The following is a 27187-nucleotide window of genomic DNA, read 5'->3' on the forward strand; positions in this document are numbered from 1 at the left end:
AGCCGCACTCCGGGTCAAGTAAAATAAATTGTGCCTTTATTGTTTCCACTCAAAAAATCTTCACATCATAGAGCTATGAATAAGCGCTAATTTCAGCGTGAAACGCGTCAGCTTTTTGCTCTATTTCCTTTATCCCTTTGCTGTTGTGACCTGTATGATGTGAAGATTTTTTGAATGGAAACAATAAAGGCACGATTTATTTTACTTGATCCAGAGTGCGGCTATCCAGAGTTTTTCTGTTCCTTTCCATTTGGCTAGTGCAATTAGCCTGCACCTGGGACCCCTATCTTTTTGGAGGAAGAGTGGCCGGTTTTTCGGTGGATCAGCCTGGAGCGGTGGATTTTCTCTCTAGCATTGTCGACTTACTGTACCTCCCTTGTCATCTGTCCCACCACTGTACACCTTGCACATCTGCCCCACCACTGTATGCCCTTTCTTATTTGCCCCCCCCACTGTAACCCCCTGCACATCTGCCTCCCTCTTGTACCTCTCTACTCTTCTGTCCCACCACTGTACCCTTCTTCTCACCTATCCCACCACTGTACCCTCCTTCTCATCTATTCCATCACTATACCCCCTGCACATCTGTCCCAACACTGTACCCCCTTTTTCATCTTACCCAAAACTGTACCTCTTTTCCCATCTTCCTCTGCTGTGCCTCCCTTATCTGCCCCACCACTGCACCTCCTCCCCTTCTTTCCAACCACTATACCCTTTTTCTCATCTGTCCCAACACTGTACCCCATATCCCATCTGTCTTAACACTTTACCTCTTATCTCTTCTTCCCAACCACTGTACCCCATTATCATCTGCCCCACCACTGTACCTCTTGTCTCATCTTTCTAACCACTGTACCTACTTATCTGCCCCACCACCACTATACCCCCCTTCTTATCTGCCTCACTACTGTAAGCCCCTTTTCATCTGCCTAACCACTTCCCCCTTCTCATCTGCCCCACCACTGTACCCCCCTTCTCATCTGCCCCACCACTGTACCTCACTTTTCTTCTTTCTCACTGCTGTACCCCTTATCTGCCCTACCACCGTGCCCCCTTCTCATGTGCCCCGCAACTGTTACTTCCCTTCTTATCTGCCCTACCACCTTATCCCCCTTTCTCATCTGCCCCTTATCATCTGCACTAGGCAAGGATGTGGCTGAGTTTTTCCATGTGTCCTTTCCACTAAAAATTAGAAAGGCCAATGTGGTAGAGCAGCAACAACAGCAAATGAAAACAAACTGGGCTCTGACTATTCTAACAAAGTTACAAGAAACTCATTAGTATTTTCATAAACTTTCACCTGATTGCCCTTTTTTCAGTCATAGTGAGTCCCTTCATTGCAGGCAAGCAAGCCATCTTCCTTCTCATGGTGGGTGGGGCTAACAGGATTGTGATTGACCTTTTAAGTGGCGAATCACAGTTCTTCTCCCCGGAAACAGAGCCCCACCCCCTAGCAGACCGTCCTCGATCTCCTACACATCACAGAAGCTGGGTTGATCTTTGCTATTGCTGCGAGTAATGATCACAGCTGCAGCAAAGAGGTAGAACCAGATAGTGTTTCCTGTGTTGTACAAGGTGTGGGGGTACATTGCCCCCCCCCTTCCAGTGTCGCTGCGGGTCAGGGAATTCAGAAATCAGCATGTTTTAGCGCAGCTGCAGCTTTGTCTTACTGACAATTCCCTGCGCCGCTCTGCAGATGAAGAGGAAGTCACGTGCTAATCAAAAAGGCTTCACATGCTACTGGTGGCACGCGTGTTGGGGGTTCTATATCCTAGTCATCATACTGTCTAATGAATTGTGATTGACCTAATTATTTACTTGCTTATTTATATACATACTGCCATTTACTTCAACCCATAACAATATAATGGATGCCAGTGGGTGCCTTTACCACTAACCAGTTTGGTGTTTGCTTTCTGATACTGAACAACTTGTGTGCAGGATATCTATGCTTGTGCAATCAATAGCATTGCTGTATTCATTTGTTTAACATAATGTTGCAGAGGACAGAGGTTGTTCACAGAGTCGAGGCAAAACTACAGGGAACCCAATCTACCAAGCAGCTCCTGCAAGGGTAGTGCTAGAATAGAGAAATGTTATGGCTTTTACTGGGTGTCCATATTTCATCTTTTTTTGTTTGAGAGAACTCAGGAGGATTATTGCCCGGTTTGGGTTCTGTGATTAATTTTTTTGTCTCCTTGCACAGAAAGGAACCCCCAGAAAGTCTGTGGAGGTCATAAAGGAGAAGGACAAGAAAGGGCTTATTTTGTCTCTATCTCTTGGCAAGTCAGCCTATTGTTTTTGCTTATTTAAACGGCGTTCATGAATGCTTTAGTCTTTACATCATCCAGATGACTGATCAAAGCACAAATCCTTAATTCCACGTTGCTAAAATATTTTTAAAAAGACAGTTTAAATATTGGAATTTTACAGCTACAGATTGCTGCTAAGCTGCTTGCTCTATTACCAGTCAATCAAGGGTTTTTATTTCACTTTAGTTGATCCATGCTAAACCTCTTGAATATTAGGGTTATATTAATACCTGACGGTCTCTGCCAGCACCGGTGGCGTGCTTTCCTCCTCAGAATCTTTTGCGTATAAATCCTTTTAGATATTTCTTGGGAGAAACAGAGTTTAATCAGATGTAAACTGTATTACTTGCATTAAGGGGTTTTAGTGCCAGCTGAACAGAGCTGTATAAAATATGCATGTCTTGGAAAGTAAGTAAAGAGTTGCCTACAACACGTATTAAAAAAGAAATGTATATGTGCAGAAGCTAAATAAAGATTTACCTGTATAAAGCAAGAGCCTACTTTGTACTACTGAAGGAACATGTTATGCATTTGATAACAAACAGCAAGAAGCCTTCATATGTCTCAGCAAGCAGAAGGAGCTTACCAACCGATCAACAAGTACAATGCAGGAGGATAAAATTTATATAGTATTTTACTGTCTTTTGATTTAAAGCTCTGAAGTGTAGGGTTAGAACTTATAGAGAGTTATATTTATATTAAAGTAAAAATGTGACTGTATCTACAACCATAGTCGAAACCAAAAGGTATGGTCAGAAGTGGATTGCGAACTTTTGAAGTTAAATACATTTCAAAGCATTGTACAAGATGAAAATGTGTTGTTTAAATGTTTTTTTTGGGGGTTTTTTTAACGGACATGTGTCTGTTTTTCCCCTGGTAGAAAATTGAAGTGTATTGTGAATAATGTAGGCTTCCAATGGCCATTTTTTATAACTGGGAAGCAGGTTCTACTACGTTCTAAGGGTCAGTAGGCTTAAAAATACAAATCTATAATTGGTGCAGTGAACATAGCATAGGTGTGACATGGCAATAGCATGACTAGCTAGATAAAAGCCAAACAGTTTCTTTGCCTAACTCCTTTTTCAGAATGGCTTTACTGCTTCCAATTTCTTAATTAGCCTGTGCCCATACCACCAGTAATAAAAAGCTGCATACCTGCTAATAAACAATAAATACTCTATCGATCTGCCAGTTAGGAGATTAGAAAATAAAAACTTTCAACCATTAGCTACCTGCTATTGAACATTTCTGTTATGCACAGATAGAACATTTTTTCCAGATGCAATCTCGCAGCTCTGATGTGAAAAAGATCATCAATATCCTAGATCAAATCTCTGTGGTATATTCTACTCCGACTTCAAAACTGGACAAATTACCTTATATGGTGAAATGGGAAGGGGACTTGGATGAGGACCTAGATCCTGCAGAATGGCACAACTTGGTTTAAAATGGCTCCAAGTCTTTTATAAATACCTCCATGATTGAAGCAAAGTATAAAGTGCTGTTATGTTGGTACATGGTACCTACAAAATCGGAATCATATGTCCCCTGCTCCTCCTCTAAGTGCTTTAGGGGATATGGGCCAGATGACACAGGCTACCATATTTAGTAAGCATGCCCTCAGGTCAGAATGTTTTGGATAAGGTCTATCATTTTATATGCTCTCCAACCTAAACTAATCTTAAAACGTCCCCATGGCAAGCCCTATTGGGCCAGCCATTGGATGAGGTCCTAAAACACACCAACAAACGGATCTCTTTCATTGTTTTGGCAGCCAGGATAGCATTTACTAGGTCATGGATGTATCTGTCTATTGCCGCGTACACACGGTCGGAGAATCCGTCGGAATGCGTCTTATCGGACCGTGTCGCCAGATAATCCGACTGTGTGTAGTATGCATCAGACTGATTCCATCCGAATCTCCGTCCGACCCAATTTTCCAACATGTTGGAAATATTTCCCGACCAACTGGGCCGGTCGGACGTAATCCAATCATGTGTAGAGAATTTTGATCGGACCAAGTGCCACGCATGCTCAGATCAAATTCCTACATCAAAGCTATTGGCTACTAGCCTGAATCTAGTCCCATCGTAACAAAGCTACGTCATCACCTTCTGAAAGATTGGATTTTTCGACAACTTAGTCCGACCGTGTGTATGCAACAGTTTCGGACACAATCCGTCAGACTAAATCTGACGGACAAAATCCGACGGATTTGGTTGTGGAAATCTCCGACCGTGTGTACAGGGGCTTTCACATTCCCACTGCTGCATTCAAAGTTATCATGGATAATGATAAATGAGAAAATGTTGGCTACTTTACAAGATAAGATTCCCCTATTTAAAAAAAAATGTAACCCTTGGATATGTTACCTTTCAGTAGAACATTGAATAGCATAACTTACTGAACTCGTGGGACGGAGAGAAAGATTAGATTAGATGGGAAGCATCTCTACATAAATCATCCCCTATCGCAGGGATATGCAATTAGTGGACCTCCAGCTGTTGCAGAACTACAAGTCCCATGAGGCATAGCCAGACTCTGACAGCCACAAGCATGACACCCAGAGGCAGAGGCATGATGGGACTTGTAGTTTAGCAACATGTGGAGGTCCGCTAATTGCATATCCCTGCCCTATCCTTTATTTTTTTCCCTTTTCTCTTGTAGTCTTTGCCTACAGCTTTCACCATCACTGTAAAGGTCGTCACAAGCTTTTTTCATACAAATGTTCCCTTTATTGTTACCCTTTTCCCCCACTTTGCCATTCCACCATTTTTTTATTGTTTAAAAAATATGATGCATAAGCATATATGACATGTTTTGTATTTTGTATGACTAATTAAAAAACAACTAAAAGTTATTGGAAAAAATAAATAAAAACTTTCTGAATATTGTAATGGTTTGCATGCTCAGCCTCAAATATTAAAAGGTTTCAAAACATGGATTTTTTTCAACATACTCATGTAATATTTTGACTATGTGTGGAAAGTATTGTACTAAATTATCACAATTATCAATAGTGGAATGGGTGAGAAACATTAGTCCAATTTCTTTAGATGTGCGGCGAAAACTTTAACCACCGTCCCTTTACTGGACAAAGTTGGTCTGCTGTTGTTGTGGAAACACATTTAATAGTAATTAAAAAACTTTAATTTTAAGCATTATCCATGTGTAATCATTAGAATACTATATATATATATATATATATTATATATATATATATATATATATATATATATATATATATATATATATATATATATATATATATATATATATATACTCTAATTTAAAAAAAATTATATATTCAAGTATGTATTTATAACTCAACAAGTACATTTTATTGCTCTCAGCCTCCTCAAAATCTTTGAACCAAAATACAACTACTCAAAAGAATAACTAGTTAAAATGCATCAATTCATACATAAATGTAAAAATATAATGAAAAAAATATTATTAAAGTGCTAGTGCTGAATAAAGTGTATTAATAAATGTAAAATATGACATATAGTGCACAAGCAGATTAAAGGTGTTAACTCCTCCAAAAATAGTCCATTAATTCATAGAGTCCCAAATTCACATCAATACATCTTCTCAAGGTTCAGTGTATTAATATCCCAAATCCACTCTATCATCAGAATTGCAGCAATCCTCCACCTCTGCGCACTCAGACAGCCAATAGACATTAGCATGTATCACAACTTATCCTATATGCCCATAGGATCTACCTTTATGCTCCCATCTCAGGTTATCAGAAAAAAGTCCTAAGTGGAAAAAGTTCACCACATGGAGCCCAAAGATAAAGTGTATCTAGTGCAGTATTTTATTATTAAAACTGCCAGCAAACAGATAAAAATTATCCACATGGAAAAAAATACATGAAACAGTGTCCAGGACTTTTATTATTATACATGATTTATATAGCTCCAACAGTTTATGCAGTGCTTTACAATGTATAGGGGGGACAACACAATTACAGTACAGTTCAATACAAAAGGTACAGGAGGGCCCTGCTTGTAGAGCTTACATTTTAGGATTTAAGACTAAGGACTTAGACTAAGCTGGTCGCCGATCCTAATCCCCGTGGTGGTGTGACATCAGCACATAAAGCACCTCCCAACGCTTTTCTTGTGCACACACATTCTAAGGAGCTATACTTACGTAGGTGCCTTTGGTAGGTATATCCCCTGAGGACATGCATGCGCATTCCTGTATGAATTGATGCATTTTAACTATTTATTACTTTGACTATATTTATTTATTGTTTGAGCTCTGCACTTTACTTTGGTTTATTTTTCATAAGGTTTCCTCTCAAAACACTTGCTTGTATATTACTACACTTGAATCCTCCAAATCTTTTCCTACATTAAGGTAAAAACCTTCCAATACCAGTGACCCCTCCCCCCCTTAAACACTTACCTGGGTGTCCTGTATGGATAAAACTATGTGCCGGGCTTCAGTTCTTCTCTCCCCTCTCTGTTTTCACAACCCTGGATGAGAGCAATGGGAGCCATAATGAAAGCAAGAAGCAGGGGAAGAGGCTGAATCGTGCTGTGTTTGTCTATAGATGCACACAGCATGGCTTGGAATTGAGCCTGCATGTGTGCCCCCACAGCAAGCAGCTTGATATGGGGGCACACAGGGAAGAAGAGAAGCTAAGAGAGCTGGTGCGGGACCCCATAAAAGGAGGTCCTCCACAATGTAGTTGCACAAAGTAGGTAAGTACTATATAGCATGTTTTTTTTTTTTTTTATTTGATGAAGATCCTTAAGGCTTCCTGTACACAGGACGTTTTAAAACCTCGTGATAGCTAGTAACCGACGGTTTTGCCACTTTTACATGCCGAGTTTATGCATGTTTATGTTTAGCGGTGTTTATGAGCATTTGCATTTAGAAGCGTTTTTTAAAAGATGACCTTAGTAGACCCTCCCAAATCGCCACAATTCAGGAAAAATATATCTCTCTCCCTCTGAGAGAAAATTTTCCTCATTAAAAACTCCTATAAACAAAAGCACTTATAAACACGAGTTACTGCATTTACATGCTTTTACAGGCTTTTGGCATTTCACATGCCACTAAACTTCCATCCTGAACACAATTTTTTGCTTCCAAAAAAATGTTTCTAACCTCAACTGCATCTAAACTACTATAAACACCTGAGTGTACATGTACCCATATAATAACTTAGAAAAATGCTCATAAAGGTATGTTTTCCAGCTACAGTGTACATGAGGCCTTACATGGGCACCCTGATGGGCACCCGTGATCGATCCACACAGAGACAGAACGGAGGTCTGTAAATGTAAACCGACAGATTTCCATACTGTGAGGGGTGAGGAGAGCGATCTGTTGTTCATACTAAGTATGAAAAACGATCGGTCTCCTGACTCAATCAGTCCCCTCCACCAACAGTTAGAATCATTCCCTGGGAACACAGTTAACCCCTTGATCGCACCCTAGTGTTAACCCCTACCCTACCAGTTACATTTACATCAGTGCATTTTTTAGCACTGATCGCTGTATAAATGCCAATGGTCCCAAAAATGTGTCAAAAGTGTCCGATCTGTCTGCCATAATTTTGCAGTCCCGATAACCGCCATTACTAGTAAAAATATAATAATAATAAAAATGCCATAAATCTTTCCCCTCGTTTGCAGATGCTATAACTTTTGCGCAAACCAATCAATAAAAGCTTATTGCGATTTTTATTACCAAAAATAGGTAGAAGAATACATTTTGGCCTAAACTGAGAAAAAAATATGCTTTTTTAAAAAAAATTGGGGATATTTATTATAGCAAAAAGTACAAAATATTGCCGCTCTTTTTTTATTTATAGCACAAAAAATAAAAACTGCAGAGATAATCACATACCACCAAAAGAAAGCTCTATTTGTGGGAGAAAAAGGACGTCAAATTTGTTTGGGTACAACGTCGCACAACCGCACAATTGTCAGTTAAACAACACATTGATGTTTCGCAAAAAATGGCCTGGTCATTAAGGAGCCAAGTCTTCCAGGGCTGAAGTGGTTATACACTGTATAGAAGTAAGAATGTTTTCAGATTAAAGTTTTTAAATGGCGACTTTACTGTAAAAACTTTAGAGCTTATTTTGGGTTAGGGGATATAGTCAAGGTTAAAATGTAATTCAAGTCCCAGAAATAGATATGAAGTCAGGTAGATATTATTCTAACAACCTTTTTTTCTGATTCTCACCTCCAAATTTCTGTTACACATGTTGCGCAAAGTGTCTAAATATAAATGTGCTGTCCAATAGGCACCACAGTTAGACCTGCCACACTCAGTTACCAAAGAGTAACATACTTGGTTACACATGAGTAGGTGTGAAAGCGTTCGAAACAGGTAAAAGTTAAGAATGTTCTCCCTCTCCCTCCCCTTTTCCTTTTTTCTTCCTTATCCCCCTTTTTTCCTTTCTTTTTTTTTTTTTCCTAGTGATTTATTACTTTGTTAGCAAGCCCAGGGCCACCCACCCTATCAATATGAGCTCCAGTATTACAAGCACACCATTTGGGGTGGCTCCTTGAGCTGATACTTTTAAATCGAGATGCTTCTGTTATATCCCATGGTCTGCATGATTTGCTGTATTGGCTATGGTCTACCACTAGTACACATTATGACTTCTGCCTTAAAAATTTATTGAAACAGGAAAGTTAAGGATATTGTTCCACACTCTTCAATTTTAACTTGCTTTTGTTGCTAAAAGTCCTGCACTTACTGTGCCAAGCCCATGGGAAACAAAGGTACCACCATTTTCAGGGCAGAAACAGCAATACCATTAATGCTGCTGCAGGCATGGAGCCAGCTTTCTATCTAGAGAAAAAGTTGATGGCTCATAAGTTTATTCTATTGGGCAGTGTTTGAAGTGACCAAGCAAGGTCGTGGTTTGAAATAACTCAGACCTACTGGTTTCTTGGATCTTATTGCTTATGTTGCTAATGTTAATTGCTCAGTGACAATGTGCCTTGCATCATGTCTGATGTAGAAGTCTAGTACTTACAAATAATTTACACTAATCTATGCATTTGCCCTCAAATAGTAACAGGGTTGGTGCCTTCTAGCAAGGAGGGGCAGATTATATACTTACAAAAATGAAAACACAATATCAAGTAACACCCAAGTGCTATTAGTTAAACCTCTACAAACAAGTGTCTACATTCAAATAAATACTGCTCTCCCCTGTTGTATTCTGAAAAGAACGTGGTTGCATTTACTCCTATGGCTGTTTGAAGACCTGTAACTCATGGAAATACTGGAAGATCAGACACCTCTATGTATTGGTCACCACATACTGTAGCAGCATACCCCAGGGTTCAATACTTTTCTCTATAAAGCAAGCAAAAATGAGACCCGTATAATGAGAAAGCTTATATGGATCACCCAGATTTTGTTTTGCATCCGTGATTTCTTTGGAATTTTAATTCCAATTCACTAATAAAAAAAAAACAATATAAAGATGTTTAATATCCATACAAAAGATTTCCAGATGGACTATGTCTGAAGGGTTCAGGAGCTAAAATCTTTGGATTAGAAAAATATTCAGCTTGTAACACTTTGAAGCTGCCCTAGTTTATGTTCCACTGCTGTCTTTCAAACAATCCTGAACTCTGCATTGCCTGGAGGGGTGGTATTATGGTATTGATCTGCTACCAGCGATTTAGTTCCGTGTTGTGTTCATTTCCATTAATGTGCTTCATAAGTAATTGATTCAGTTTGACCCCATCTACATTCTTCGCTTGTCAAGTAATAGATTCCATACCCTGGTATACAGTGCCTTGCAAAAGTATTCACCCCCTCCCCCTTGGCTTTTTACCTATTGTGTTACATTACAGCCTTTAGTTCAATGTTTTTTTTAATCTGAATTATATGTGATGGATCAGAACACAATAGTCTAAGTGGCTAAAGTAAAATTAGAAAAATATATACATAAAAAAAAAACGGATAATTGGCATGTGCGTATGTATTTACCCCCTTTGTTATGAGACCCATAAAAAGCTCTGGTGCAACCAATTACCTTCAGAAGTCACATAATTAGTGAAATGATGTCCACCTGTGTGCAATCTAAGTTTCACATGATCTGTCATTACATGTACACACGTTTGTGAAAGGCCCCAGAGGCTGTAACACCTAAGCAAGAGGAACCACTAACCAAACACTGCAATGAAGACCAAGGAACTCTCCAAACAAATAAGGATCAATGTTGTTGAGAACTACAAGTCAGAGTTAGGTTATAAAAAAATATCCAAATCTTTGATGATCCCTAGGAGCACCATGAAATCTATCATAACCAAATGGAAAGAACATGGCACAACAGCAAACCTGCCAAGAGACGACCACACACCAAAACTCACTGCCCGGCAAAAAAGGCATTAATCAAAGAGGCAGCACAGAGACCTAAGGTAACCCTAGATTGAGCTGCAGAGTTCCACAGCAGAGACTGGAGTATCTGTGCATAGGACGACAATAAACCGTACGCTCCATAGAGTTGAGCTTTATGGCAAAGTGGTCAGAAGAAAGCCATTACTTTCAGCAAAAAACAAAATGGCACATTTTGATTTTGCGAAAAGCCATGTGGGAGACTCCCAAAATGGAGGAGGGTGCTCTGGTCTGATGAGACTAAAATTTAACTTTTTGGCCATCAAAGAAAATGCTATGTCTGCGCAAACCCAACACATGACATCACCCAAAGAACACCATCCCCACAGTGAAATATGGTGATGGCAACATCATGCTGTGTGGATGTTTTTCAACAGTCGGGACAGGGAAACTGGTCAGAGTTAAGGGAAAGTTGGATGGTGCTAAATACAGGGATATTTTTTAGCAAAACCTGTACCACTCTGTGTGTGATTTAAGGCTAGGACGGAAGTTCACCTTCCAGCATTAGAATGATCCCAAACACACTGCTAAAGCAACACTTCAGTGGTTTAAGGAGAAACATGTAAATATGTTGGAATGGCCTAGTCAAAGCCCAGACCTCAATCCAATAGAAAATCTGTGACCAGACTTAAAGATTGCTGTTCACAAGCGCAAACCATTCAGCTTAAAGGAGCTGGAGCAGTTTTGCAAGGAGGAATGGGCAAAAATCCTAGTGGTAAGATGTGGCAAGCTCATAGAGACTTATCCATAGTGACTTGGAGCTGTGATAGATGCAAAAGGTGGCCTGTAAAAAGTATTGCCTTTAGGGGGCGAATAGTTATGCACATTGACTTTGGGGATGAATACTTTTACAAGGCACTGTATGCAGTATTGGCAGATTTAAAGGAATTGTTCTATAATCTAGCATGATTCATGTGGCAGATTTTTAAACTGCATCTACGTAGTGTGTCACTTACAGTAGCATTTGTTTGTACTGTTGTAAGTTCTCAGCTGTAAATGGGAATAGAGTGGAGCTTATTGTCTAGATCCTTCAACAAACACATCAGGTTCACATTGGACATCATGTATTAAGGTGCCAATACAAAGAACTGCTTTTTTTTTAAATTTAACCAAAAACTTCACTAAAAGTCCTCATTTGGAATCTTCATAGTTTGAATATTAATGTTGACTGTGTGAAAATAATAGCAGTTATTAGCACTGTCATGACCGAAACTAAACACTGAGGTTTCTAAATGTGAAGCAGAAGGATGTGTGAACCTACTGATATTTTGGTATTTTACATTGGTAATTTAGACTTCACACTGTGATGTCGTTCAGGGTTCCGTTCAGATGGTAAAGTCATTCATAAAATAAATGTCTGCGTGTAAAATTTTTAATTTGTTCTGGTTTTCTTTAAAAAAAAAGGCATTTCTTATATCTTAATAGAGCGAAAGAGAAAAAAATAATAATTCATTGCATCACACAGACATAACAGGTCCAATGAGGCAGCTGTTATCTCTGGAAGATTTAGACCTCTCGCATCTGGAAACTGATTCAGGCTGCCCATCCGCTTGTGTTCACCTTACATTCTAAATGCAACAGAAGTTCATTCTAAAATAAGGTATTATTATAGAGAAATATTACTGATTATCTTCAAATAAATCTATTTTAGCTGTTTTAAAATAAACTATACATTTTGATGAATACAATGTGATATTTTGGGGGTCTCGGTCACTAACCAGCCATCTTCAAAGATTTGGCTCACTGCCAGCATAAACCTGTCCTACCACAGGGTTTAAAGTTCCCAGAGCCTATCAGCTCCTCAGCAGATAAACAGCTTACAGCCCTCTCCCAATTTTGTCCATACCATACCTTATGGATACCTACTGGCTGCTTCCTACCCTTTTCCACCCTCAAAGATGACTGCCACTATTTTTTATTTTGTTCAGATAAAATCTCCAAGGCTCGTTTTTTACTTTGCAAGTATTAGCAATTACTTTTGATATGTTTAATACTGATTTATATTAAAACGAAACTGTTATAATTTTATCAGTGAATTAAATCAACCAGCATACTATATCCCACCCACATAGTGTTTAGCAGTAGAAAGACATGGAGGAGGAGGGAGGGGAGTGTTGTTTACCACTGTGCATAGGTGTGCACAGTGGGTGTGCCGGGTGTGCTGGGCACACTCTAATCACCACTTGAGGTGCAGATTCCCCCAACTGATATTGCGCCAATGCCCCTGAATGGGGCTTCTAAAATAATAGTAAAAAATAAAAAGATTAAAATAATAAGCTTCTGACACTGTCCACAGCCCTACTGACGCCAACCTCTGCTCTACTGACAAGTCCACTGCTCTACTGACACCGTCCATGTTTTAATACATTTGGGGTGCACACCCTAATTCAATAGGCTGCGCACACCTATGCCACTGTGTATACACCCTACAGTCATATGGACTGCACACATAAGGAACTGAAGAGCTTATTAGGGAACTGAAACTGTAAAATGCTTAGTAGATGGCACCGGCTGGTCTACATAATCTCAGGGTGCAGTGGGGACACAGGGTAGTTGGGAGGCACAGCTGAATGTGGGATCAACCAGATATATTTTACTCTACACAAAACAAATGCTTTAGTGGCTTTGTGTGTATAAACACTGGTATATAGCATGTAATGACATTTTTTTATAGTCTGGGTTTATTGACATTTTAGAATGCCCTGGCTTGATTGTGGAGATTTAAGATTGTTTGATCCTTTGTTTTATCATATACATATATGTGAGAATGGCTAATTTACAAGGCCAGATTCATACACAACTTATTATTTCATTTCAGGTGGACTGGGTAAGGGATGTTGTAAGTTGTGAAATGTGGTTGAAACCTAAGCAAGGTATTCTATATACACCACCACTACTTTGGGACTTGGCTTTGGCTTTATGCTGAATTACCAGTCATTTAGCCGTGCTTGAATGCTTGTGAAGAGTGAGGAAATGGGTGCTTATGTACTAGTAGATCTGTAGTCTTTATTTGGGGCCTGGACAGGTCTCTTCTAACAGCTTTGCAGTAAAATAATATTCTCGATATTCTGACTTTGATCTGAAGAGCGGTTGTAAAATGCCTACATACATAAGCATGTGATATGCAGTCAAAATTTCAACAGTGCATAATTCTACAATTCACAACTTCTACTGTAAAAAGTAGTGCTTCGGCTGCACAAGAATTCATGTTTATGGTTCTGGATGGGGGACTTTGCAGAGCACACATTGTGGACATTTTTAGCAGTGACTTATCATGATGAAAACAACAAAAAACAAAAACAATGGTAGTAGTTGTAGTTTGGCTTGGTTCTTAGCACTTCCGCCCTGCAGTGCTAGGATTCTTGGTTCAAATCCTGACCAGGACTATACTTGAAGTTGCATGTTCTCTCTGTGCTTTCTTTCCACACTCTAGTAGATTAATTGGCTCAATAGAGTGTACCTAATATGGCTGCCTCACCTCCTTAGCACTTTGAATCCCCAGGGAGAAAAGTGGCATAGCAGTACAAATTAAATTCCATGCTTATAGGCACGTTATGGTTTAGTGTAATAATCCCTTTTTTTTTTTTTTGATGGAGTAGGATCTGCCTACTTTGCAGAGCTAATTAGCCAAATATGATTATGCTGTGTTTGGTTCAGTCTGCTCAAACAAGGAGAGTAAAACAATACATTTTACTAAGGTTGACTGGCTTTCAACTTTGGTATCTAGACGTTGGTATCAATTGTACCAGTTGTTGGCAAAAGGGGCTTTGGAACATCAAACAGTCTGATGTTTAGGGAATGGCCCAGTAATATTGTTTTTCATTTATGACCCCCTATGCCATAAATTGTAAAATGTCAGCATGATCACTGCTTTTCTAATTATATTGTCTGGTCTTTTAAGTTTATTATCTAAGGAGACTCATATCATATAGCACACAACTGATTTATGTTTCATGTAAAACATGTGACAGCATTGGAATGGATATATGGTGTTGTGTGGTCCTATGAGATGGCATTGTGTATATTAGGCTGTAAAGGGTTCTGGGATTCATTAAAATATTCATAGCTATATTTTTTTGTCCAATAATGGTGTGATAAACCACTAGCACTACGAATCTGTTCTTTAAATGATGGTTTACATGGGTTAAAGAATATGGGCTTTGAGCAAAGTGTTGATGATGATGTTTTATTTTATTTCCAATCCAGACACAGAACCGGATGAAACTTATAGCAGACAACTATGAAGACGACCACCACCATCATCATCATCACCACCACCACCACCATCATCGTTCTCCTGGGAGAACGCTTTCTAGCCATAGACCCTCTCCAGATCAGGTTAGAATTATGACATTGTTATGTATTATGGTCCATTGAAAATGCGGTACAATTATTTATATTTTGAAATGTAGGCAAACAATTATAAGAGGAACGTATACTATTGTTTGTGACTTGGCAACCTTTGTATGTTTCATCTACCTCTCTTCATTAATCCAGCTTGAAAAACTCCTGAAATTTGCATTTGTGTATGAGCCCCCTGTAATAAGGACATTTTACTATTGCTTTCCTCCCTTTTTCAGGGTGACTGGTCTCCCCCCCCCCCATAGTTTTCTGCAGGCAGCTAGTGAAGTGTAGAATTTCTTGGTCATACCCACAGCTCTGCTCTCTGGGTTTATTGTAAACGTATATAAACTCTTACAATTAACTTCTTTTATTTGGCTTTTTTTGGTCTGTTAAATATACCATTTAAAGTGATTGTAAAGGAAAACATCCTATTTAAAAAAAAAAAAAAGTCATACTTACCTGCTCTGTGCAGTGTTTTTGCTCAGAGCAGCCCCCGATCCTCCTTTTCTCGGGCCCCCCCCCCGGCCCATCTTTCTTCCCAAGTGCCCTCATAGGAAGCCCCTTGCTGTGGGGGCACTCGAGCATGCTCGCTCCTGAGCCGGCTCTTTGCATCACAGGAGACACAAGGAGCATGGCCCAGCCCAGCCCCCTGCTCCCGTCTTTCTGTCTTGTGATTGACAAGTGTGAATAGGGCCTTGGACATATTGGCTGCCGTTAACAAAAACAGGTAACTTATTGAGAAACTCTCTACATGCTCTTCTTTCAGAAACCTTAACAATTCCAGCAAACTTGGAAGCAGTAGTTGTCCTAGTAATTTTCTTGCATATTCTGACAGCAGATCTGCCCAGTTTTCAATGATTTCAACATTTTGGAGTACAGAGTTAGCCATTTACCTTTATACAAAGAATGACCAACAGACAACCATATATTCTAACATTTGCTTGTTTTGGATAGTACAGGTGTAAGGGAAGGAAAAAATATCAACAGTGATATCAGTGATGCACCCACAACAACTGGCTTGACCATTCATTGTCTTGTTATTGTAGACTATTTATTGGTTAGCACCAAGAATCGTTTTCCTTACATACACCGTATGGTTAATGGATAAGTGGCCAAAAATGGTCTACTGGTTAGAAATTAAAGTTTGTGATCACCCTCACATTGATAGTGTTTGCCTGAAATACAGCAACTGTTTTATAGCCCCAATGATTACCCATACTGTCTGATTGAGTACACATTAAGACAAATGATCTATATAATTCATTGGTTTAGAGTAGCCTGAACCAGTGACGGCTGGAGGTTTCTTTTTGGAGGGGTGGCAGACAATGCACCCACAGCCACCCCCCCTCTTTGGTTGGTTGGGTCAAACGCACCCTAGGATGCCCCCCCGTGGGCCATTTGGTTGGTCGGCCCCCGCACTTACCCCATCAAGTGGGAAACGCTTCACTCTGGATGACGAGCGGTGGCTTCTTGTGCTTCTCCTCACAGCGGCTGTGCATCTCCCCCTCCCCCTCCTAGACAGCCAATAGGATTGCCTGTCCTTTCAGCCAATCAGGTGACGGGTCTCAGGACCCACTTCCTGATTGGCCGGGAGGAGAATAAGTATGACGGTAGCGAATATTCATTCGCTATTGTCACATAACTGGGTGGGCTCAGGGCACAGTGCTCTGCGTCCTCGAGCCCATCTTTTTTTGAAGCCTATTAGAGCCTCTGGGGTTGATTTACTAAAGGCAAATAGACCATGCACTTGCCCTCTGCAAGTGTAGTTGCTCCAGAGCTTAGTAAATGAGGTAAAGCTTCACTTTGCAAAGAGTACCCAATCATGTGCAAGAAAAATGAAAAAAAAGCATTTTTGCTTGCACATGATTGGATGATTGGGGTCAGCAGAGCTTCTGCTCATTTACTAAGCTCTGGAGCAACTGCACTTGTCGAGTGCACAGTCTATTTGCCTTTAGTAAATCAACCCCTCTGTCTATAATCACGTGCTTAAAAAAAAAATACCCCATTAGAATCCATACGTCCAGCACCCCGCATGTAGATTAGGGGGCCAGGCTCATGTCTAGGTGGGGCGGCCCCTGTGTGCCCCTAATGGACAGGCCACCACTGGCCTGAACAATAAGAACATTTTTGGGTTATTGCACATTCCGCTGAATGTAATTGTGTTAGATAAAATAGTATACTTTATGGGTTTAATTGGCCTCATTGTTTTGCCTTCAAGGCCACAAAATAGACATTAGCAATGTGAATACATCGTCAAAACATTCCAGTTTCCCAAATTGAAAACTCGTGATTCGCCCATGGTTGCTATTAATGAAGTATTCCGCTTTTGTTGCCTTTAGGTCCTCATTAAGTCCAAAACTTTTGGCTTTTTAAAAGTAACAGACCCAGTTCGTGTCAAACGGATTAGAGTTGGCTTTTTGCCAAAAGTATGTTTTATTAAAATAAAAGTTATTTTGGCAGAGAAAATATGACATTTAAACAATTTAATAATTTACTGTAAATGGAGTCCTGATTCCTACTTTAAAACAGAACGACTTTGAGGGGGTTTCCAAACCACGCCGCAGCCCTAAGTCCAAACATTGCAAACGCCTGAAACTCTGCAGTATTTCAAAAACATCTCCAGGGAGGGGATCTAAGGAAGAAAAACGTGGATGTATTAAAGATGTGCCCATTTATTTGTCAAATTTTCGGGCCTAAGATATACTTTCTTTTTATTTAAATAAGCTGCAAATTATGTTCATATACAGGGTTGCTGTAACTTGGCAAAAGTCTGGTTGTGAAATTTTCTGATACGTTTTCAGTTATAGCATTGACTGCTGAGGGTCCTCGTGCGTATAATTAGTTTGGGCTCAAATTTGTTTCATTATTGCTGCTTTACGTACATATATAATCTCTTGTGATATATTATATTGTGTCTGCAAGGTATGTTCCTGCTACACTACATGATTTCCTATCCTTCTCATTTTGATACCTTTATTGATAAAACTTGTGATAATTGTATACCAACTAATGGACCATATGCAATGCCACAATATTTACAGTTCATATTCCTTAATTTGCTTCCTCTGAAAACAGACTCATGATAACTAGAGATGAGTGGGTGTCCTCTGAACTCACCTCTCACTCCTTTTTACAGTTGGTTTAGCCCATTCAGCTTTGGGTCAGGCAATCCAACACATTGCAGGGTATGCAAACAAAGGGCTGGGATGCTGGTGATGCCAGTGCCCTTATACGGATATGCATTTCCATATTTAGTCAAAGAAATTGACTGATGTTACCGAAGCTGATTGGACTAAAAAAAAAGAGCATGACCCTGAAGTTCGGATAGAGGTGAGTTTGTAGGATGCCCAAGCGCATCTCTAATGATAACAACGGAAGAGAGGACCCTTCTCCATCAGGGGCACCCAACCTCTGTGAATCGCTCTCAATGGCTTTCTTTTTTTTTATAGCAAAAACTGATTGTACTGAGTAACTATACAGTATGTGGGAAGGCCGGAAGTTCAATATGAGCATTTTTTTGACCGGGGTTCATCTGTGTCTTGGCAAAAACACTCTGGATACAATCAGTAGTCTTTTATCCATTACTTGATATCAGGAATCAAGGCAGTTTAGAGGGCCTGTTTATAAATGTTGTCACACAAGAGTTTCATACCTTTCACCCAGGATTCAAACATTTTTTCCAAATAAATCTAATTAGAAAACATGTGAATCCTTGGTAAAAGTTGGGTGAATCTTGTCTAAAAATATTTATAAGTAGACCCCTAAGTGTATATAAAAGCCAAAATGTATTTTCTTTAGTTATGAATGGTTTTTGTACCGTGTTTGTACCTACTAGGAAGATGTACCTTCTTTGTTTGTTCCTGTAATCACCATCATAGGACTCAAAATAAGAGAAATTTCAAAAATTTATTTGGAACAGCCAGGGGTGGAAATGTTACAATGGAGACACTTATTCTGCTGGCAACTAAGAGAGCATTTCCTCACTTTAGAGAGTATTTCTCTCACTTTGTATTGCTTCCACCTGACAGGAAGTGAAGAGGAAAAAGTTTTGGCTTTAGATATACTTTAAAAGAGTTAATGCCCTGTACACACGATCGGACATTCCGACAACAAAATCAATCGGATTTTGGCCCAAACTTGTCTTGCATACACACAGTCGCACAAAGTTGTCAGAAAATCTGATCGTTCCGAGCACAGTGACGTACGACAGGACTATAAAGAGGGCAGTAGCCAATAGCTTTCGTCTAGTAATTTATTCTGAGCATGCGTGACACTTTGTCTGTCGGAATTGTCTACACACGGTCGGAATTTAAACTATTGGATTTTGTTGTCGGAAAATTTTAGATCTGGCTCTCAAACTTTGTGTGTTGGAAATTCTGACGGAAAAAGTCCGATGGAGCCCACACATGATGGGATTTTCCGACAACACAATCCAATCGCACATTTTCCGTTTGCAATGTCTGACCGTGTGTACAGGGCATTATTCAATTATCATATAATTTTATGTGTGCATTTATAGTATTACTACCTATGTTCTTTAAAGTATGGCTTCTTATACAGTATGTGTACACCTAATCCTGGTCTAGTGAGCCAAAAACGAACCAGAAACAAAGCTGATGTTCTGGCGGCAAAAACCTCAGAAAACACTTATGCCGCGTACACACGACCGGACTTTTCAACATCAAAAGTCCGACGGAACAATTCCGGCAGACCATTTGATCGTGTGTGGGCTGCAGTGGACTTTTGATTTGCAAAAGTATGACAGACTTTAGAAATGGAACATGTTTCAAATTTTTCCGCCAGAACTCTGCCGGACCCAGTTCCTACCGAGAAATCCGCTCGTGTGTATGCTAGTCCGACGGACAAAAACTGACGCGAGGGCAGCTATTGGCTACTGGCTATGAACTTCCTTATTCTAGTCCAGTCGTACGTCATCACGTTCGAATCCGTCGGACTTTGGTGTGATTGTGTGTGGCCAAGTCCGTTCATTCGGAAAGTCCGTCAGAACTCTGTCAGAACTCCGTCAGAACTCCGTCAAAAGTCTGTCGGACCTTGTCCCTCGAAAAGTCCGGTCGTGTGTACGTGGCATTAAGGATTGCATGTAATCAAGGCAGAATATATTCAGTAGAGTAAGAATGAATATTTTGTTTTATCCAGAAATATCTATTGAAAGAAGGTATTAAGACACTGACATTTCAGTGAACATATACATGTTGTAGCTCCAGTCAGTGTTTTTTTCCCCCTTACATGCATACCTTCGATGGCAGATGTTGGAAATAAATTTCAGATTGTCCACTTGCCATCCAGCAGCAATTGATCATCAAAGTCTTTCATACGGGCTCTGTTACTAATCTAAAAGTATGCTGGGAAGCTTGGCCTTGCTAGAAACATATGTTCAGATGTTCTACAACTGTTTTAGACTTACAGGGGAAAAGCGTGATTATATAAAATGACATTCCTTATGCATGCACATGAAGCACTGTGTTTCTTGTTTTCTGATCAGCCTTTAGGCCACTCGGGTAGTGTCTCCAATGTCCTCTGCCATAGCTTCACTCCTTTTATAAATAGATATGTGTAGTTTGGAGTTTGTAAGAAGTGGAAGAAGGATGATCACAGGAACTCCACGGTACCCCATTTGCTTCTACCTCCTTTTGCATAGTTCTCAATATTTTAAATGTCGTTATCTTAGATCTTATTGAAGCAGCCCATATACAATATTACCTTGGAGGACTGTGGATTATTAGGGCCCATTACCACCATGATATATATATATATATATATATATATATATATATATATATATATATATATATATATATATATATATATATATATATATATATATATACACACACCCACACATACATACAGCAACAGTGCTGTGCAAAAGTTTTATACAATTTCTTCAAAATCTTAGGTTTGACCTCTTATTATATTGTTTTGGTATATCTAAAAGAAAATGATATGCCAGCCTAAAGTTAGAATGCTTTCAAAAATATATATTTTTTTAAATTGTTTATTTAAATCAAATCAATATGTGGTGTGACTACCCTTTGGCTTCAAAGCAACATCAGTTCTAACACTTAACAATTATATCAAGCAGGGGCTAATGATCATCAATTTCATATGTAGGCTGAAACACAGTCATTAACTGAAACAGAAACAGCTGTATTGGAGGCTTAAAACTCTGCTACTAAGGTAAGGTTGTGGAAGATAGTTTCATGTCACAGGTTATACACAATGGCAAGACTGAGCACAGCAATAAGACACAAGGTACTGCATCAGCAAGGTCTCTCACAGGAAAAAAATTCAATGCAGAATGGGGTTTCAAGATGTGCTGTTCAAGCTCTTTTTAAAAAGCACATAGAAATGGGCAACTTAAGTGCCATAGGTGCCGTAATCAGCCAAGGAAACCTAATGCAACAGATGAAAGACCCATCATGCTTACTTCCCTTTGACATCGGAAGATGTCCAGCAGTGCCATCAGCACAGAACGAAGATGTCCAGCAGTGCCATCAGCACAGAACTGGTGGAAACCAGTGGGACCCGAGTACATCCATCTACTGTCTGGAGAAGTCTGGCCAGAAGTGGCCTTCATGGAGGAATTGGCCAAAAGGCATACCTCTTATGTGGAAACAAGGCTAAGCAACTAATCTATGAAAGGAAACTCAGGAACTCTGGTACAGAAAAATGGCAGGAGGTGCTCTGGACTGTTGAGTTAAAATGTTAAATATTTGGTTGTAGCAGGAGGCAGTTTGTTTGCTGAAGGGCTGAAGAGCAGTACAAGGATAAGAAATCTAAAAATAAGAAAGTCACCAAAGCTTTACCTTGTCCTTAATAAATTAATGATGAAAAAATTAATAGAAGGTAACTCGCAAACATCCATGGGATCACTGTTGGTGATCGAGAACACAAATACACTGCTTACGCGGATGATATTTTGTTCTACGTACAACAACCCCTGATTTCCCTTCCCAATCTGATGTCTGCCTTCTCACAATTGGGTCTTATATCTAGTTTTAAAATTAACATGTCCAAATCGGAGATTCTTAACGTCTCTATCCCCGGGGCAACTGTGGCTCGTCTTAGAAATTCCTTCCCTTTTAGCTGGCAAACACATAAAATGAAGTATTTAGGCATATACCTCACACCGAAACCCCAGACTCTATTCCGCGTTAACTATATACCCCTCCTTAATGCAATTCGAATGGATTTACAAAGATGGTCCCAAGTCGCACATTCGTGGTTAGGGAAAATCAGTGTGATTAAAATGAATATCCTACCCCGAATCCTGTTCTTATTCCAGATGATTCCAGTGGGTATTCCAGCTAGTTTTTTTACACTCATAGATTCACTGATCTGCAGATATGTTTGGAACAGAAGGCGTCCGAGACTGTCCCGAGCCCTTCTAACCAGACCTAAACGGCTGGGGGGCCTGGCTTTACCTAATGTGAAACTTTATTTTTTAGCCATTGTTCTCAACAGGATATCAGACTGGAAATATCACAAACACTCTAAACTTTGGGTTGCCCTTGAATTGGCGCTCAGTGGCACGGATCTCTACACCCAAGTGTGGATTCCCAGGAAATATAGGTCGTTAGCATCTAGCTCCTCTCCGCTCACCTATTCTACTCTACGGATCTGGGACTCGATTTGTAAACAGCACAAGTGGTTATATCACTCTCCCATTATGCCTCTGACGGGTCATAATTACTTCCCACCAGGCAACATTGACCCCAGAATTCACTCCTGGAACCTGGGTGATACACCCCTGCTACACCACGTCGCCAACCAGGATGGCACTGTGCCTTTATCTCAACTAATTCCTCCCTCACGGGCAACACCCATGGATCACTGGACCTACCGTCAACTGGCTGCCTTTGTACACTCCCTGCCGAAACCATTGCGCTCACTGGCTGATTTAACGCCGGTTGAATCGGCCTTCACGGAGGACCAGCCGGTGGAGAGACCTTTATCCTTTTTTTACCACGCTTTGCAGCTTCTGTTGATTAAGAGCTTCCCCTCCTTTTTGTCCAATTGGGAGAAAGACCTGCGCAGCGAGGTTTCGGAGGCACAAAAATCTACTATATTATCGATGGCTCATCTAACATCTACATCCTCCCAAACGGCAGAAGTGAACTATAAATTGTTAACGCGATGGCATTATACCCCAGCTGTCCTACATAAGTTGTTCCCTCAGGCATCGTCTCTTTGTTGGAGAGGTTGTGGGGAACGTGCCACACATGCTCATATATGGTGGTTCTGCCCACTCATACGGCCATACTGGCTAGCTATTCTACATTGGATGAAAATCATTTTAGGTTATGAGTTACCCAATGACCCGTGGGTCATACTTTTTCATGGCACAGGCTCTCCAGCAGGATCATATAGAAAATCTTTGACTCCTCATTTGCTTAATGCTGCAAAGGCACTTATTCCCCGTAGTTGGAAGCAACCCACGGCTCCCTCTTTACGGCAGTGGCTGATGGAGGTAGATCGCATGTATTATTTAGAGGATCTTACCTACTCCTTACAGAATAAATCGGACCTGGGGAAAAAGATTTGGTCCTGCTGGTTAGCCTTCAAGTGTACAAAGGGGTATACGGACATTATTTCACAGGATGAATAAGTGAGTGTACTATCAGGTGTCCCGTCTCTCTGGCGGGGATAGGGCCAAGGCAGACCCTTTCTCTCTCCTCCCTTCCCTCCCTGGTTCTTGACCTTCTTCTCTCTATCTTTTCTATCCACTCTTTTTCTTCCCCCGCTTCCTTTCTATTTGCTTGGTACAATGTTGTCTGATTGACGCATCTAGGGACTTTGCAGTCCAGCAGTCGCAGTCCCATTTATTGGATGGTCTTCTTGTTAAGCTGGTAAGCTTAGAACATAAACGGTTATTTACTTGTGAGTTGCTAGTACTTCGATGTCATATGCCGTGCACTGTAACATCTGCAATCCCTGTCTTACTTTTCACTGTATATTGTATGTGCCAAGCTTTCTGTTATTGTTTCTCTGTTATCTTCTTTTTCAATAAACATAAATTAAACAAAAAAGAAGGTAACTCGCACCTGTATGTACAGCACACTTAAGTTTTCAAGGTATGATCTCTAAAGACAAAAGCAGCATATAAAGAAAAGGATTATAGATCCACAGGGTTATCTTATACAAGGACACTAGCGGTATTGTAAAAAAATACAAAGCTTTATTTATACAATCTGATTGTTCAAATAAAGCTGTGCATTTTTCTACAATACCGCTAGTTTCCTCCTAAAAGATACCCTTGTGGATCTATAATCCTCTTCTTGATAATACAATAATGAGAGACTGCAGGCAACAGTGAAGCATGGTAGGGCTTTCTTTGGGGCTGCCTTTCTGCAAATAGAGTTGGAGATTTGGTCAGGATCATGGTGTCCTCAATGCTGAGAAATACAGGCAGATACAGTGCCTATCCATCATGCCATATCATTAGGGAGGCGTGTGGATGGCCCCAAATGTATTCTGCATTAGGACAAAGAGAATTCAGTGCAGCAGAAGCAGAGCATACAGGAACTGAAGAGCACCCTGAGTTTCTGGCAAAATCAACATTTTTTTTGCACAAATAACTAAATAGTTTCACTTGTATATTTTAGCAAAAAGAGGCAAAGAGGATCATTGCTAGGTCATTTGCAGGTGCATATATTTCCAGGGACTGATATCCAAAAACTGGGATCATCTATTGAGAACAGAGACATCCAGCATCTGCCATTGACAGATTATAAAGATTATAGAACCCCATAGGTAATGCATCTGCCTGTGCATGTGAGACAAATTCAGGGTGTGGGGGTGTTTGGCTGAGGGGGGGGGGGGGGGGGGAGTAGCAGCAAATAATGCAAGGTTCCTGCCCTCAATGAGCTTACCATGTAAAGTCCCTATCTCACATTGGTACATACAAACACATACTAGGGCCAGTTTAGACAGAAGCCAGTTACCCTACCAGCGTGTCTTTAGAGTATGGGCGTAAACTTACATAAGCACAGGGAGAACATGCAAACTCCTTGCATGTAGTGTCCCAGTTGAGATTTGAACCAAGGTCCCTAGTGCTACAGTGCTAACTAATAACTTTTTACTGACTGGAAAAATATTTCATACATTAAAGGATTTCTTCTTCCTCTAATTTTTTAAATCATTATTTGAAAGTGCCCACACCAGCAGAAGAAACCTTGCAATGTTGGCAGATGTACTGTCTGCAGTTCTTTGCTTTACTCATCGCATATGTTTCTTGTGATGGATTTAAAGAGTATGCCAGAGTACACTTGCAGATGACTCTAACCAATCAGAAGTCAGGATTATGCAAATCACATGCCCTGGACTATCACAAAGTGGTTTGAGCAATGCTGAATTTCATTCAACCTGGAAGGGGATCAGTGCTGGATTGATGAGTCTGGGTGGTGGAGGGTTCAGCACTGGAGATGAGGGTCTTTTTTTATCTGCTGCAGGCCAATTAGCAATTTTTTTTTGTCCAGACTAAACTTGGGTTTGGAAATGTAAAAGCAGATTTTGCATACTAATATCGAGCACACGACGCCATGTAATCTAAGGCATGCTTTCCATACTAAATATAATGTCATGCTTTTTTTTTGAAATTGTGAAAAAAGACATGTCACAAAAATAGGAGAAATAATAATCTTGACCTGAGAAAGCCTTTTAAGTCATCCTGGAAATATATTGCACCGCTAAAAATATTTTCACAATTAAAATGATTGATCGCGAAATGTTAAACTGAATCACCTTCACGTCGACCTGTTGTCACCTTTTGGTCTCTAACGCCTCTTTATAAGGAGAATCGTCGCTTGCACATTTGGAGATTATGATTTTTAGTGAGTAGCATCATATTAATAGATTTTGGTGGGTTTTGGCAAAGCTTGAACACATTCCGTTTTCTTTATGTGCTCCTCGAAGTTTATTTTTACATGGCGCAGTCACATGCCATTCAGGGTCGCTCAGACAAGTTTTACTGTTTGCTTGGTTTTCTCGCCTGTGTGATGTGACCACGATCACATTAAGCCACTGACTCACATTGCAGAATGTTCCATTGCTATGTTTATATCCAGTAAAACCACACAACAATAAAACGCGCTATTAACAAGCTTGTAATTGCTTCCTTACAAATAGATGAATATATCTGTCATTTTTAATAATGTCCTTTCTGCCTTGGTCAACCTGTATCAGCAAATACATGTATGGAAGGATGAATGAAGATGTTCCAAATTTAGTATTGGATCCCTGAAACAGAGGAACATCGTAAATCTCTGTAGATTTGAAACGGAACATGACCTTCCTGGCATAATTGATGTTGTAATGCAAAACAGTGAGATCAGCTTTTCAAATAGTATTTGTTGCACGTCTTGTAGCATTTTTTTCACCTTTATTTGAAATGACCACTACACTCAATTAAATATGTTAAAGCCTAAGTTTAGGTAAATTTACATAGCTGCATTGGTCCAGCTTGGACCGATGTAGGTATGTATGTGCCATACCAGTGGAATCCCCATAGAAGCTGGAAATCACTGTAGGAGACACTGCTACTCCAATGATCTCCACTAACTTTCAAGTCCTATGCCTTCGGGTGCCCTTGTGAACACAGGAGGTCACTCACTTGCTCCATTTCGAAAACACTTTGCATTATCACAATGAATGCAAAGCATTCTCAGATTGGACAAGGTAGAGAAGCGAGGTGGTGACATCATGATCTCCAGCTCACCCAATCAGAGAACACCTTTCAGTCATTGAGAAAATGTAAAGTGTTCTCTGAATGGTGCCCATGCCAAGCAGGGGAGTCCTATGCTCAGTAAGTAGCAGGGCAACTGCTCGGCCCAGGACCCAGAAGAAAGTGGAGATCACTGGAAATCCTACTAGAGTAATTGCCAGCTTCCAGAAAGATTCCACCGGTATAGTACATACATACTTATATGGGTCCAGTCTGGACCAATATAACTATGTAACAACTGCCATAGCTAAAATTCAGCTTTAACGTGTTAAAATGCACCTGTTATACTCTATCTCTCACCCCCAGAGCTTCACTCGTCAGTTAACCACTTTTGAAGAATATTGCTCTGGAACCGATCATCTACCCCAGGTCCTTTCTAAAAAATATTCACTCCTGA

The 27187-nt window shown here is 40.1% G+C and overlaps 1 protein-coding gene across 5 annotated transcripts in view; it reads left to right on the plus strand.

The window, feature by feature from the left end:
* The window catches only part of ERC2 (ELKS/RAB6-interacting/CAST family member 2), a 1374577-nt gene that overhangs the window by 1011655 nt on the left and 335735 nt on the right, over positions 1–27187 (plus strand). For all 5 annotated transcript variants that reach the window (XM_077452044.1, XM_077452047.1, XM_077452045.1 and 2 more), the window contains one exon: positions 14910–15041. In XM_077452044.1, the coding sequence (XP_077308170.1) occupies positions 14910–15041 (132 nt within the window). The remainder of the gene's footprint in view (positions 1–14909; positions 15042–27187) is intronic.

This window comes from Lithobates pipiens, unplaced genomic scaffold (assembly GCF_037356315.1).
Source record: "Lithobates pipiens isolate NorthernLeopardFrog02 unplaced genomic scaffold, aLitPip1_a1.2 Scaffold_23, whole genome shotgun sequence".
Classification (NCBI taxonomy): Eukaryota; Metazoa; Chordata; class Amphibia; order Anura; family Ranidae; genus Lithobates; species Lithobates pipiens.